This window comes from Suncus etruscus, chromosome 4, assembly GCF_024139225.1.
Source record: "Suncus etruscus isolate mSunEtr1 chromosome 4, mSunEtr1.pri.cur, whole genome shotgun sequence".
NCBI lineage: Eukaryota > Metazoa > Chordata > Mammalia > Eulipotyphla > Soricidae > Suncus > Suncus etruscus.
Genome location: NC_064851.1, coordinates 78,282,940 through 78,297,784, shown reverse-complemented (window position 1 = coordinate 78,297,784; position 14,845 = coordinate 78,282,940). Strand labels below are relative to the sequence as shown.

Below are 14,845 nucleotides of genomic sequence, written 5' to 3'. Positions count from 1 at the left end.
GCATTATGCATTAAACATATTGAGCTTGAGTGTTTCAATTTGCATTATTTCCTAAGATTTTTTTCAAAGAAATTAGAAAATAAAAAAGGAAAACTTGAGACCAAAAACTGGTTATGACATAAACCAAAGTTTATGGCCAGGCCCAAATTTTCCAGTGCAATAATCTACAGTCTCTATGCTCAGTCTTTGTTAATACCACTTTCTCAAGCAAGTCTTCAAGAAAAATAAAAAACTATTAACCTTACTTTTTTGTTGTTGTTTTTTTATGGCCACACTTGGCAGCACTCAGCAGTTACTCCTGGCTCTGTGCTCAGAACCTCTCCTGGCAGGCTCGGGGAACCATATGGGATGCTGGGGATCGAACCCAGGCCTGTCCTGGGTCAGCCACGTGCAAGGTAAAATGCCCTACCGTTGTGCTATCACTCCGTCTAACCTTACAATTTCTATAAATAAATGTTAGTTGTAAAAATCATTTTTTACTGAAACCCTTCTCTGTTAGCCAAAAAATAACTTTTAAGATTCTCTGCATCAAATTCAAAACATGCAGGACCAAATTGCAAGTGTGAGAAACTTGAAAAATATTACAAACCCCAAATCTATTATCTTAGATCTTGTAAACTCACCCCTCCCAAACAATATACACAGAATAACCCTTGCTAGCCACCTGAAAAAATAGTGTTAAAATTACTCCATTAGCAGGATCATTATGTTTAGCTTTATGATGGGCACAAATTTCACCCTTTCTGTAAAGAGCTCTGATATCATATAACTGACATTCCTTTGCAAGTAATAAAATTAAACCAAATATAAAATTCATACTGTCAGCATTTGTTAAAGGAAATGAGAGAGATTTGTGAAATGATACCAATGTACACACATTTTGCTCCTTAAGAATCTGGCAAGGCCATCATATTCTGACCATGAGAAAGGCTACTTCAGAAGTGCTTTGTAGTGTTTACTTTTAAATCAAGTCACAATAAACTCTTTACTTTTTCACATATAAGTTCCTTTCCAAGGGAGTCAGTTCACCCACTGAGGTCAAACAGTTCCTATTCCATACTGGAACCCAGAAAGACAGCAGGGTTTCCCCCAAAGGCAATAAAGGAAGGGCTGGAAGAAGCAACTACTTCATTAAAGCACAAGATAAAAGGAAAAGCTAACTTGCGCATAGAAGCATCTGATAAGTGATAGTATCCTGGCAGAGTTCTTGGGAGGAACATTCCTATCTTAGGGAAGAGGCCTAGAAGAAGAGCTAGCCAAAAAGCAGCTGGATATCCACGGCCTAGCACTGTCAGGAGTTCATGTCTTTGGATGCCCAATTGCAAGGAAGTCATTACATCATAGGCCTTTCCACACCTCTGGGCGACCACGTGTCCAGCAACCCCAGAGGCGGGGAAGGGCCCCTACAGAGTCTCTCCTCAGGTTCACTAGCAAAGGGACGCCATTGTGTCCTGGCATTGCCATCCAACCCCGAGGAGAGCCACGCTCGCCAAACCCCTTAAGAGCAGTGCCAGGCCTTGGCAGAAGAGCAGCAGGTGTGCCAGCCCCCAAATGAGGTGGCCCTTCTAGGTTCTCAGACATCTGAGAGGCTCCTGGTGGGTCAAGTTTATCTGAGACAAGTCTCCAAGGAATGAAGACGTGAGCGAGGGCAGGGAGAAAGAGGCAAAGGGTTTGCCAATTATTGCTGCTTTTTAAACAGGCTCGCGGTGCCGCTGGGAATTCACATGGACCAGCCCGAAACTTAGGACTGACGGACGGGCTGCCGGTTCGCCTGCAATGAGTGCCAACGCACCGTGCTCTGCGGAGCACAGGCAAGCTTCTCCAGGCACAGAGCAGCCAACACGCCCTGGGTACCCTCGTTCCACAGAAGCACCTCTACCCTCCGGAGACTTCCATCCCAAAACTGACAGTTTACCTACCTCCTCCGGTCCTGAGAATCCAGTAAAAGCGACCTTCCTTTTCCCCCGCGGCCCCCTCTTTTAGACGTGACCGGAGCCCCCACCCACCCCTATGTGCCCCCGAGGCTGTTCACCGCCTTCCATGGGGTGGCCCCTAAACCTGGCTAGGAGCCCCACTCCCCGCGCGCTCGGAGGCGCGCTCCGACGCCTCCAGGACCCCGACGCGCTGCGCAGGAGGCCCGAACTAGGGGCCCCAGGTGGGTACGCACCTTCCAGCCGGCGGAGCTGTTGCTGTCGCCCTTATCCTTGAAGTAGGGCACGCAGCGGACCATCCACTCGTAGATCTGGGACAGGGTGAGCCGCTTGTCCGGGGAGCTCTCGATGGCGCGGGTGATGAGGTCGGCGTAGGACAGGTTGCCCCAGGCGTTGCGCCGCGACGAGCATTTCCTCGGCTGCCCCGAGCCCCCCGCCGCCCCGGGCTGCGGCGGCGGCAGCGGCTGCTGGAGCTGCAGCGGCGTCTGCGCCCCGCCGCCCAGGGCGCCCGCCGCGGAGGCTGGCCCGGCGCCGGGGTCTTGGCCGCCGGGCAGCAGCAGGCGGGCCGAGTCCTCCAAGAGCAGCCCGGAGCTCAGCGCGCCGCTCCCGCTCCCGCCGAGCCCGCCGCCGCCGAGCGCCATCGCCATGGCCGAGCCGGCCCGGCCGCCGTCCTCGTCGTCTTCATCGTCCTCCTCCTCGGGGATCATGGAGTCGGCGGCCGCCTCCCCCGAGGGCTTGGCCGGGCTGCCTTGCAGCTCCGGCCTCTGCAGGGGCCACGTACAGGAGCGCGGCCGGCTCTGGGGCTCGAACTCCGGGTCCAGCTCCACTTCGAGCGGCGACAGCGGGGCTGGCGAGGCCGGCGTCTCTGCCATCTTCGCCGCCGGGCCGCCTGGCCGCCCGCCCGCCCGCGGCTCGGGCTCTCGCGCGCGCGCTCTCTCTCTCTCTCCCTCTCGGGCCCGGCCGGGCTGCGGGGGAAGGACGGAGGGCGCCGCCGCTCCCGAAGCCGCCGCTCCTGGGGAAGCAGGAGGAGAAGGGGGAAAGGAGAGTTGGTGACCGCGGGGCTGGAGAGCCGAGCTCCGCCGCACCGCGCCCGCCCGCCTCCTGGAGCGAGCTGGCAGACCTGGAGCCTGGAGACGTGCGTCCCGCGAACCTGGCGCAGCAGACGCCGCCCCCTGGCCAGGCCGCTGGGGAGCCGGGAGCGAATCGACGGGCACGGGCGGGCGGGCCCGAGGCTGCCTCCTCCTCCTCCGTCTCCTCCTTCTCCGCCTCCTCCTCCGCCTCCTCCCCCGCCGCCGCCCCGGCCGCAGGTCTCCCCCGGGCGAGGTGCTGCGGGGCGGGGAGGCAGGGGAGGGAAGGAGGGGCGGAGGAGGGGCGCGAGCCGCGCCTTTAAAACAGCGCCGCAGCCCAGCCCGGCTGGCGCAGCTCCGCCGCGGGGGCCCGAGCAGGAGCGGGCGGGCGTGCGTTTGTTTATGTTTCGCTCGGGCCCACTCCCGCAGCTTCCCGCCGCCTCTACCGCGCCAAAGTCTGCAGCGTCCCGGACTCCTCGCCCCTTCCCCGGCCTTGCAGTCTTTAGAGTCTCCGCGTTCCCTGGGCTACCTAAGCCCGCACCGCCCGGGGTTGGGGGCAGTCCGGGAGTGCTCGGGCAGCTCCCCTCTTCCCGCTGCGTTGGCGGGCCCAAGAGCAAAAAGCGCCCCGGTGCAGCCGGCCCACCGTGGGCCGGGGAGGGTGGCTCGGCTCCGCTCGGCTCGGCGGGGTCGCCTTGGAGCGAGTCCCTCTGGAGCAGGAGCACAGCGGCCACTCGGCGGGGGCTGAAGAGCTAGCCGGAGCCTCTCTCGAGGCCGAAGCGCCCTCCGTTCCCCTCCCTTTCTTTCCCCAAGGCCCTGTGGACACACAGCGAGTCGCCACCAAAATCTTCCAACAGGTCGGGCAGCGCCAAGTCCGTCCGTCCGTCCGTCCCCAGCCGCCTCAAAGCGCGGCGCCAGCCCGCGAGCTCATCACCTCCTCGCAACCCGGCGCTGCCATCTTGACAGTTTTTCTCCCCCCCAGCTTAAGTCCTTTCCAAACACGAACGGGAGAAAGAGAGAGAAAAGAGGGGTCGCGCACACGGGAGTCAAGGGGAGAGAAAGAGGGAAAAGCCCAGCTCGGAAGCAGCCCCGGAGGCACCGGGAAGGCTGGCGGTCGCGTCGCGTCGCGTCGCCCGCTGCCACGGAGCCCCGGCGCCTACCTCGGGTCCCTTCTTTTTTTCCAAACCCTCAGGGACCAGCCGCCGGAAGAACGCACAATCCCGCGCGGAGCTGGGGCGCGGAGAGGCCGGGGCGCGCCGCCACCCGCCACGGAGCGAAGGAGCGGCGCTCCGGTCCCGCCTCGCCTCGCAGCCTGCGTGCCGCAGCCTCCCACATTCCTCGGTCTCCCCTCCGGAGCAGGACGGCCGCGGCGGCCGCACAAAGTTATAGACACACGCAGGGCGCCTCAACCTAGGCTGACGGCGGGCGGGCGGGCGGGGAGGGAAGGAGGTCTCCGCCCAGCGGGAGGGGATACGATGCGATGGGAGGGAGGGATGGGAGGGCCGGGCCCGCCCGGACCCGGGCGAGCGTGTGGATGTGGGCGCGTGTGTTTATGCGCTCACGCGCGCGCCTGCGCGGCTCGGCCGGCTCCGCGCGGGGCTGCGGGGCTGCGGGGTTGCAGGGCAGCGGGCCGGGACTAGGCGGGCTGAGGTTCCCAGAGCCGGGGCTACCGGGCTCCTCCTCCTCCTCCTCCTCCTCCGGCCCTCCACAACAAAGCGCTGCGCTGCGCGGGAGGCGCCTCTGAGGGCGTGAGGGGGTGCCGCACCTCCAACTTGGGCCCGATCGAGTGCAGTCGCGCGGCCTCTCCGACCCCGGGGCCAGGCGCCTAGCACGAGGGGGCGACCCCAAGCCCGGCGCGCCGGGGTCCGCCCTGGTGCTCCGGTGGCCCTTTAAGAAGCGGGCACCCACCCGGGAAGGGACGCTAACCGCCTGGGGTTATCTCGGGGTGGAAATACGGGGGTGCCCGCGGGTCCTCGATCAGCCAGCGCCCTTGATTTGAAAGGGCACCAGAAGATTTCTGCACTCCCGTTTCTTGGCCTTAAGCGCTCGACCTCGGTCGTGGGCCACTTTTCAGGGATTTCACGGCCAAAGAATGGGGGTGGAGAGTGTGGGTGAAGTAACTAACTCTGAAGAACGTGACGAGTTTCCCATTCCCAAACACAGGAGCAGACTTGGAACAATTTGGAAACGAGCATCAGACGTTTCCAATCCGAAAGGGAATGTGCTTCTATTCGGCAGGTCACCCCGTATTGCAGCCAGTTGTGCTTTTTCATTTTTAAACTATGACTTTCCTTTAGGGGTAAGACTCTTTCCAAGTCTTAACCTCCGATCAGTACCTAAATGGTATACAAAACAGTATACTGCGTGCACACACACACACACACACACACACACACACACACACACACAAAAGTCTACCCACTCTTGATTCATAAATAAAATCCACCACCACCACCACCCTTCAATGGCTTTCCATCGGATTGATTAGAGTCTAAAGTGGGCTCCGCAACAGCCCGGGACGGGAAAAGGTCCCCAGGAGCATTTCAGGAGTCGGCCCGACACATCAGGCTCCATCCAGGCTCCGGGCTTTGCTTTGCGCAGGGCCCGTCAGTCAGTCAGTCCAGGAACGCGCGGCCCGCCCCCACGCCAAGCTAGTTCGACGCGTACAAACAGATGATGTCATCGTGTCCACACGCGCGTGACCCGGCCGCCCAGCTCCGCGCCGCCATTCGCTGCGCCCCAGACGCGTCAAAGCACGCCGCGCGCTGACTGGCTGCGGCCTCCAGTCTCCGGGCCCCCGGACGCCCCTCTCCGCCCACCGCCCACTGCCCCGCAGCAAATAATAAACAATCGAGTAAAATTCCGAGTCGGGATGGAGGGAGGCGAGGGGCGGGCGAGGGCCGTCCCGAAGCTCGTCCTTGCGCGCGCGGGCCGGGGGAGAGTTCCAGTGGGAAGGGATGGAGCAGGGGCGGTTGGGGCGCGGGAGATCCGACCTGGGGCCACGGGGCCGGGCGAGGGAGGAAAGTTGGAGCGCGCTCTGCTGGGCGCGCCCGGGTACCCAAGCGTGCGCTAGGGCCCCGGAGCAACCGGGCCCGGGGGCGGAGACGAAGGCGCGCAGGAGCGCAGCGGGCGGAGCCGGCCGTGTGGACACGTGCGGGAGGGCGCGCACCGCTTCTCTGTGCGCCCCGGGCGCGCGGCTGTGGCGCGGCGCGCGCTTGTTTACCGGCGCACGTGGGTGTGATTTTTAAATAGAACGTGGGGCTGGAGGCTCGGCCCGGTGGCGGGCGCGTGGGGTGCTCGAGCTGGCTGGGGGGGGGGGGGGGGACGCAGCGGGTCCCGCGCGATGGCACTGGGAGCTAGCCGATCGCTGTATGCTGGCTAGGGTTTGTTTTGGCCGCCCACTGCGGTCTTCACGCACGGTGCTTCAACAGACCAGGATTGCGATCGAGAGCGAATTTCGCGCTCTTCTTCAGCCTGATTGGAGATCATGAGTTCCCTCCGCGGCAAGCTACCTTTTTATTTATTTATTTATTTATTTATTTATTTATTTATTTATTTATTTATTTTTGCCCTGGCCTGGCACCCCCTTTCACACATTTAGGAACGACCCTGCGGCATTCCCGCTTTGGAGGCTGCGGCAGGACTTCAGCCCCCAGTTTTGCAGCCGATTTCACACACACACCCCGCGCGACGTGGACTTTCATCACCCATCTTGATTCTTGCTCTCCTTTACCTCCCTCGCTCCGATGTCACCAGGTTTCGGGTCTCCAGAGCATATAGCTCTTTCTGCCCATCAATCAGAAATGGCTTCTTCCTCGGGTTGTCTTCTAAAGGGGGAACTTGAGCAAAAGGGCTTTCTGCTTCCTGGGTTTGCTCCTCTGGTGATGGAGAACCCCAGAGTTGGTATATAGTCTGGTAGTGTGAGCCATACATAATCCAAGACCCCAAATCTCAGAGCATAAGGAGAAAAGCAGGATAGAGCTTAAACTGGAGCCTGGTGTGTATTTAGTTTTGCAGGTACAACGGAAAAGCTAGGCCTCCCTGGATGCTTCCACCCAAAAAATGAAGAATAACTTTCACTTGCTATTCTCTGATATTCATGGCACACTAAGGAAATTCATCTTTTTGCTTCTCTATTCTTTTGTCATTAAAGTCAAACCTACAGAGGAGGAAAAAAATGTGTTTACAGAGTCTGGGCCCTTAGATTTTACTATAAGCATATTGAGTGTTCATTTTCAGAAAGTATATTCCAAAGACATTTCAAGAAATAGAAGAGCCAAAGGATTGCGCTCTTTGTGACCCTTTTGTTAATAAGTGGTAGTTGGAGTGGGGTGGCAACATGGTCTAGCTATTTCCCTAAAAAAATTGGGATGAAATACATATAAAAAGTCAGTAATTCAAGAGTTTAAGAAGTGTAAGTGTGTATGTACACATAGATACATAGATACAGAGATCAAGAAATAGTGTTGGGTAAGCTTCAAATCAGTCCAGGACCAAAACTGCAAAGGGCACAAGCCAGAGACAATACAAGGATTAAAGCATTTGCCTTTCAAGCAGCAGAAACCCTGTACTGCGTAAGGACCACACAAAAGATACATAATTTATTTTTTCAAAATTGAACTTTCAGCTTGGGTCATGTGCAATACATGAAGAACTTACCTTTCCTATCTGGATCTCTGGGAAAAATTATGAAAATGCAGATTGAACCCATTCTTGCTCTTTGACCTGAAATTGCTTTTGCCATCCCCCTCTATCATTCTCCATTCTTCTCATCATTTTTTTTCAGCTTTTTGTTTTTTGTCTAATTTTTTGTTTGTTTTGTTACAGTGCTCAGGAATGACTCCTGGCTTTACACTCAGGAATCACTCCTGGGGGGTACTCAGGGGACCATGTGGGATGCTGGGGCTAGAACCTGAATCAACCATGTGCGAAGCAAGTACCTTACTGTACTACCATTTTGTCCCCTTTTAACAGGAAAACAGACTCTTGGAAAAGGATAAAGAAAGCCAGCATTATTTTATTTTTTTGCAAGTTTTTGGTCAGCACCATCCTCACTTCTTATGTTGTTTTTGTTTCTTGGTTTTTGTAGATAAATAAGAGGTGATTATCTACTCTATTTTGCTCAAGGAACAATGAATTTCATTAACATTTTTTTCATTCAGATAAGCAGAGTGATCCACCATTACAGACATCCCAGGATAAGGGCTTGGTAGCAGATGATGGGCCTCTCCCTTTGGAAGGCCCACCACAGCTCAATGCCTGGTCTTTGCTCAGCTTTTCCAACACACAGATAGGCTGCATATTCTGACCCCTAATCCCAGCCTAGATCCTAAATACTGAGCTGGCTGGCTCTAAATTCTTGTGCTATTCTCAGCAATGCAGGCTGAAAACACACAAAAAGCTGCTCACAAATATGCCACACACTCAGGGAGAAAGAAGACATCATTCAGGTTGATAACTGGTCCCCATCCTATGTCGAACACTGTCATTGATCGGGACCCTTCCTCTGGCACCCACTCAGTAGAAAATTCTGAACTGCACTGCTGCATGGAAAACATTTATTGTACATGATGTACCAGTTTTATCTTTGGCTTGTCCTTTGGGGCATCACTTCAGGCATATTTCATCACCACCCACTCCAGGAACCTGGAGCTTCTGCCTTCACCTCTTTCTGGCATGGTTTCCCAGGTCATCAGAGAAATTGTTCCACCGTTTATTGATGGGCCGGGAGGAGGAGGCTGAAAGACGGAAAAGAAGGGATCCCAAGAGAGATAGCACAGCGGCTTTGCCTTGCAAGCAGCCGATCCAGGACCAGAGGTGGTTGGTTCGAATCCCGGTGTCCCATATGGTCCCCCGTGCCTGCCAGGAGCTATTTCTGAGCAGACAGCCAGGAGTAATCCCTGAGCACCGCTGGGTGTGGCCCAAAAAAGAAAAAAAGAAGAAGGGATCCCAAAAGGATAAAATTTTTCCCAAAAAGGGTAAAATGGAATTATGTAAACCAAAAGGGTTGTTTTCTTACAGGATGATGATGATAGCTAACCTTTAACACTTGTTACACAGACTCTAAAACAAGCACTTCTAGTGTTTAAGCCACAGGGAGACCATTTGAGAGAAGTGGAGTTGGGTTATCTTATTCACTGATCAACACTGCTGTGACCTTGGGGTGATATGATAGCACAGTGGGTAGGGCATTTGCCTTGTAGGTGCTGACCTGGGACTGACCTGGATTCCATCCCCAGCATTTCATTTCTGAGTGCAGAGCTAGGAGTAATCCCAGAGTGCTGCTTCATGTGGCCCCAAAACAAACAAACAAAAAAACCACTGTGTTGGGGCCAGAGAGATATCATGGAGGTAGGGCATTTGCCTTGCATGCAGGACTGTGGTTCGAATCTTGGCATCCCATCTTGTGTGGCCCAAACCCCCCCCCAAAAAAAACCTTTTATAAGGGGGAGGTCACACCAGGCATCGCTCAGGGGTTACTCCTGGCTCTATGCTCAGAAATAGCTCCCAGCAGGCTCGGGGGACTCTATGGGATGCAGGGATTCAAACCATGGTCCTTCTGCATGTAAGGCAAACACCTTACCTCTGTGCTATCTGGCCCCCCCAAAAAATTTTATTGTCATTAATAAACAAACTCATACTATTTATTTTTTCACATATTAACTTGTTTATTGAGTTATAGTCTTAAAATGTACAACAACCTTTTCCCACCACCAATGTTCCCAGTTTCCCTCTCACCCTCCCTGATGCCCTCTTCCCTCCCACCTCCCTCACCTGCCTGCTTCTAAGGCAGGCATTTTATTTCTCTCTCTCTCACTCTCTCTCTCTCACTCTCTCACACTCTCTCTTACTCTCTCTCACACTCTCTTACTCTCTCTCACTCTCACACTCTCTCTCTCACTCTCTCACTCTCTCTCTTACTCTCTCTCACTCTCTCACACTCTCTCTCTCTTTCTCTCTCTCTCTCTCTCCCTCCCCCCATATCTCTTTTTTGTCAGCACTGTTTTAGTGCAATTTACATAGTGATACCTAGGCTTTGTTTTTGTTTTTTTTTGGGGGGCACACCCGGCAGTGCTCAGGGGTTACTCCTGGCTCTATGCTCAGAAATCGCTCCTGGCAGGCTCAAGGGACCATAGGATGCAGGGATTCGAACTACCATACTTCTGCATGCAAGGCAAAAGCCCTACCTCCATGCTATCTCTGGCCCAGGTTTTCTTTTTAATGTTTACCAGATGAAGCTGAGAACCTGAGCTCGAGTCCCACAGTGCTTGCACTCAGTCATGGCTATGATGAAGTGGCTTCTTAGCTGCATGTAGGGGTCAGGCCCATGCTGATAACACCAGGGTTTATTCCTCAGATTAGGTTGTATCTCCTTAACACCCTCCTCAGTAGGCACTATCCTTCTGATTCTACAGCATTTTTCTCATACATTTGCCACAAGGAGTGTGGCAAACATAGCCCGCAGGTACTCAAACAGCCCATCTGATCCACAGCTTGAGGTAGTATTTCAATATAACATCAATTTGTTAATTTCCTAATAATTAATGATATGATTAATAATAATTCCCTACTAATAAATAATGTCAATATTTTTCATTTCCTGTTGTGGTTTGGATATCTTTCATTGAGCTCAATTGTGAGAATTTATTTATTTATTAAATAATTTATTAAATTTATTTATTATTGGCTGGTGGTTGTCCAGCCAAACCTGCCCCAATATTTTGTTTCAGAGCTCACCCACCTGTTTTAAAGTGTTTGAGCCAATGGCCAGTATTTAGAAGGAGATTCCACCTCTATGTTAAAATCAGATTTCAGGACCAGAGAGATAGTAAAAGAAGGAAGGCACTTGCCTTGCTCACATCTGACCTAGTTCCTATTCTTGGCATCTCACATTGTCTCCTGAGCACCGCCAGAAGTTATTCTTGAATGCAGAGCCAGGAGTAACCCCTGAGCACCACTGGGTGTGGTCCCAAAACTAACAACAACAACAACAAAAATCAGATTTAAAATTCTTGCAGCTGTGAAAACATTGGGGGCAAGAGCACTTAATTCATTTGTCACAGGCAGGACCTCTCCCCTCACTGAGTTCTCTAAACTGTCCTTAGGCATTACGACTTCTTCTATCTTGTGCTTTCTATTTTTACAACAGTATGTAAGGTTGATTCTTTGAGGAAAAACTTCTGGCTGACTTGGCAAACCAGATGGGATACCAGGTTACGAACCCAGATTGGCCACATGCAAGGCAAATGCCCTTCCCACCCTGTTATTGCACCAGCAGCCCCCAACTGTGCTCATTTTTCCTGTTCCTTGTTAAGGCAATCAAATCCTTAACCTGAAATAACTCTTCTTGGGAGTACTTACCACCACCACCCCCAAAATTGGCAGGTGCAAACTATCAAAACTTTGTTTTGTGAGAGCCAGTCCCTAATGATAACCCCCCACTCCTTCACACTCCATCCACCTGCAAGAGGCTGATGTACTCAGACAAAGATTTATTCAGAATTAAAAATGAAGGTAACAAAAGTTTCTCAACTCACTTAGCAATTGATTACATATATATTATCTAACATTCTTTTTTTGTTTTTGGGTCACACCCGCCAGTGCTCAGGGGTTACTCCAGGCCTCCAGGCTCTACGCTCAGAAATTGTTCCTGGCAGGCTCGGGGAACCATATGAGATGCTGGGATTCAAACCACCGACCTTCTGCATGCAAGGCAAACGCCTTACTTTCATGCTATTTCTCCGGCCCCCTAACATTCTTTTTAAAGTACTTCAACAAGACCTGGTCAGTGGTGACATAAAGAAAGTGGTGAACTATTATGGGCTTTTTGATAGTGCTTGGATATGATTACTTTGTACACCAATATTATATACTTGAACGCTACTGTGACCCTGTTGCCTGACTATAGTAAAAATAAAAATTTTTGGTGTTTTTTTTTTTTGGGGGGGGGGTCACACCCGGCAGTGCTCAGGAGTTACTCCTGGCTCCATGCTCAGAAAGTGCTCCTGGCAGGCACAGGGGACCATATGGGACGCCAGGATTCAAACCGATGACCTTCTGTATGAAAGGCAAATGCCTTACCTCCATGCTATCTCTCCGGCCCCTAAAATTTAATTTTTTTAAATGTTACTTATTGTTTGATTTTTGGGCCACATCCAGCGGCGCTCAGGGGTCACTCCTGGCTCTGCACTCAGACATCGCCCCTGGCAGGCTGGGGGACAATATAGGATGCCGGGAATTGAACTAGGTCCCTCCCAGGTCAGCCACATACGAGGCAAACGTCCTACCCTTGTGCTATCTCTCCGGCACTGAAAAAAAAAATTGTTGGTTGTTTTTGGGCCACACCTGGTAACGCTCAGGGTTACTCTTGGCTATGCGCTCAGAAATTGCTCCTGGCTTGGGGGACCATATGGGACTCTGGGGGATAGAACCTCGGTCAGTCCTAGGTCAGCCACTTGCAAGGCAAACGCCCTACCGCTGTGCCACCACTCTGGCCCCCTAAAAATAAAATTTAATTAGAAAATAACTTTTGGGGCCTGAGCGGTGGTGCAAGCGGTAAGGCATCTGCCTTGCCCATGCTAGCCTAGGACAGACAGTGGTTTGATCCCCCGGTGTCCCATATAGTCCCCAAGCCAGGAGTGATTTCTGAGTTCATAACCAGGAGTAACCCCTGAGCGTCACCAGGTGTGGTCCAAAAATAACAAAAAAAAAAAAAGAAAGAAAAACACTTTTAAAAATTTCACATAAGGGACGGGGCAAAACAAAACAAAAATTTTTTTTCACATAAAACATCTGAAAAATAAAATGCTTCACTTAAATTTTTTGGGTTGTTTTTGTTTTTCTTTCTTTTTTGGGTGGGAGGAGGCTTTCGGCTACACCTGATGTCGCTATGGGGTTACTCCTGGCTATGCGCTCAGAAATCGCTCCTGGCATGGGGGACATATGAGACGCCGGGGATCAAACCGAGATCTGTTCTGGGTCAGCTGCATGCAAGACAAATGCCCTACCACTGTACTATCACTCTGGACCCTAATTTTTTGTTTTTTGTTTTGGGTTACACCCAGCAGAGCTCAGGAGTTAGTCCTGACTCTGTGCTCAGAAGTCGCTCCAGAAAGGCGAGGACCATATGGGATGCCAGGATTCTAACCCAGGTCCGTCCTGTGTTGTCTGAGTGCAAGGCAAACACCTTACCACTGTACTATCGCTCTGGCCCTCACTTAATAATTAATGCTTAATACAATTTTAAGTTCTTTTTAAATGTATCATTGGCAGTAAGAAAGTTCTAAAATTCAAAACGAATCCAGAACACTGAAAAGTAAGCTTGCATCTGGAAAAGTGACCTAACAGTATCCCAAGCTTCCATGCTGACAAATGTGCAGCAACTGGGAGAAGGTAAAGCCTGAGGCAAAAGGACTTATCTCAAAGAAATGGTCCAGACATGGGGAATTGCAGTATGGCGCTTCCTCAGAAAATCACAAATACAATTACTGTCTTGATAATATCACTTCTGGGCACATACCCAAAGGGCACTTACCCACTTACCAAATCACCATTTAATAGCTATTCTTGGGGACCAGAGAGATAGTGCAATGGGAAGGGCATTTGACTTGCATGTTGCTAACCTGGGTTTGATTCCTGGCACCCTATATGGTCCCCTGAGCAACACCAGGAGTAATTCCTGAGTGCAGAGCCAGGAGTGATCCCTGAGCACAACAGGCGAATCCTCTCAAACAAAAAGTTATTCTTTCTCATATTCACTATAGTTTAGTCTACAAAAGTTACTATAGCCAAGACATAAAAGCAACTTACACAGCCATGTATGATCAGATAAAGAGAAGAAGAAAATTATATATATGTAAATGTGTATACAGAAATCCATAGTTATTTGTAACAACAGAATGTTATAGGTTATGGGAGGAAAATCTTTGCCTTTGTGATGAAGGCATTATACTAAGTGGAAAAAGTCACAGAAAGTCAATATAATCTTAATATTTTGTGAAATCTAAAAATTTCAAACCTATGTAAAACAGTAGATTGGTGGTTGCCAGAGACTGGGGAGAGGGGGTAAATTGAAAGATGATTAAAATTTCCAGTTATAAGATGAATAAGTTCTAGGAATATAATGCTCAGTACGATGGCTGTAAACAATAATGTGATGTAAAATGCTATAATGTATTCTTGAAAGTTATAAGGGTAAAAAAATGTTTCACCATATACTCAAAAAGCATAGTATGCGGTACTAGATGTGTTTACTAAGCCTAATAACAGTAATATATTATATATTATCATGATTATATTATGCATAATGTATATTATATACAAGTTTTAGATAAAATGCTATTGCATACATTAAATTTATATAATATTGTGTCAACTTGTATTAATAAATCTGGGTACTATAATAAACATAAATATATATTTTAAACTTCCTTATAAAATCCTATCTTTACTTGGCATCTTTGGTATTGCTGATTTGATAAATTGATAAATATGAATTAGTCTGCTGGGCAGGAGGGGAACCTCTCTTGGCAACCCTCCCCCCAAATTGCCCGTTTTAATTCTGGCACTTTATGGAAGGATGAAAAATGATTAAATAAATTTGATTTTGAGATAATTATGTATAGACTGCATGTAAGATTGTGATCCAAAACATGATTCTAAGGAATTTTATATTCCTAAACCTGTGTGATAATCAAAAATGCTGGCAGAAGCAAACACAAACCATCTCTGGAAGAATATCTAGAACTAAAGCCTACACGAATTCCCACAGAAAATTTCAAGCACAAAGTTCACAGCTGGATATTTTAAAACAAATACAGGAGCAAGGTTTCATGAAAACAGACAGAAAGA

The 14,845-nt window shown here is 50.8% G+C and overlaps 1 protein-coding gene across 1 annotated transcript in view; it reads right to left on the bottom strand.

The window, feature by feature from the left end:
- Positions 1-3,008, bottom strand: part of FOXO3 (forkhead box O3) — a 118,244-nt gene extending 115,236 nt beyond the window's left edge. The window contains exon 1 of the mRNA XM_049771186.1: positions 2,168-3,008. Coding sequence (XP_049627143.1) covers positions 2,168-2,803 — 636 coding nt within the window. The 5' untranslated portion in view covers positions 2,804-3,008. The remainder of the gene's footprint in view (positions 1-2,167) is intronic.
- Between the last annotated feature and the right edge of the window lie 11,837 nt (positions 3,009-14,845).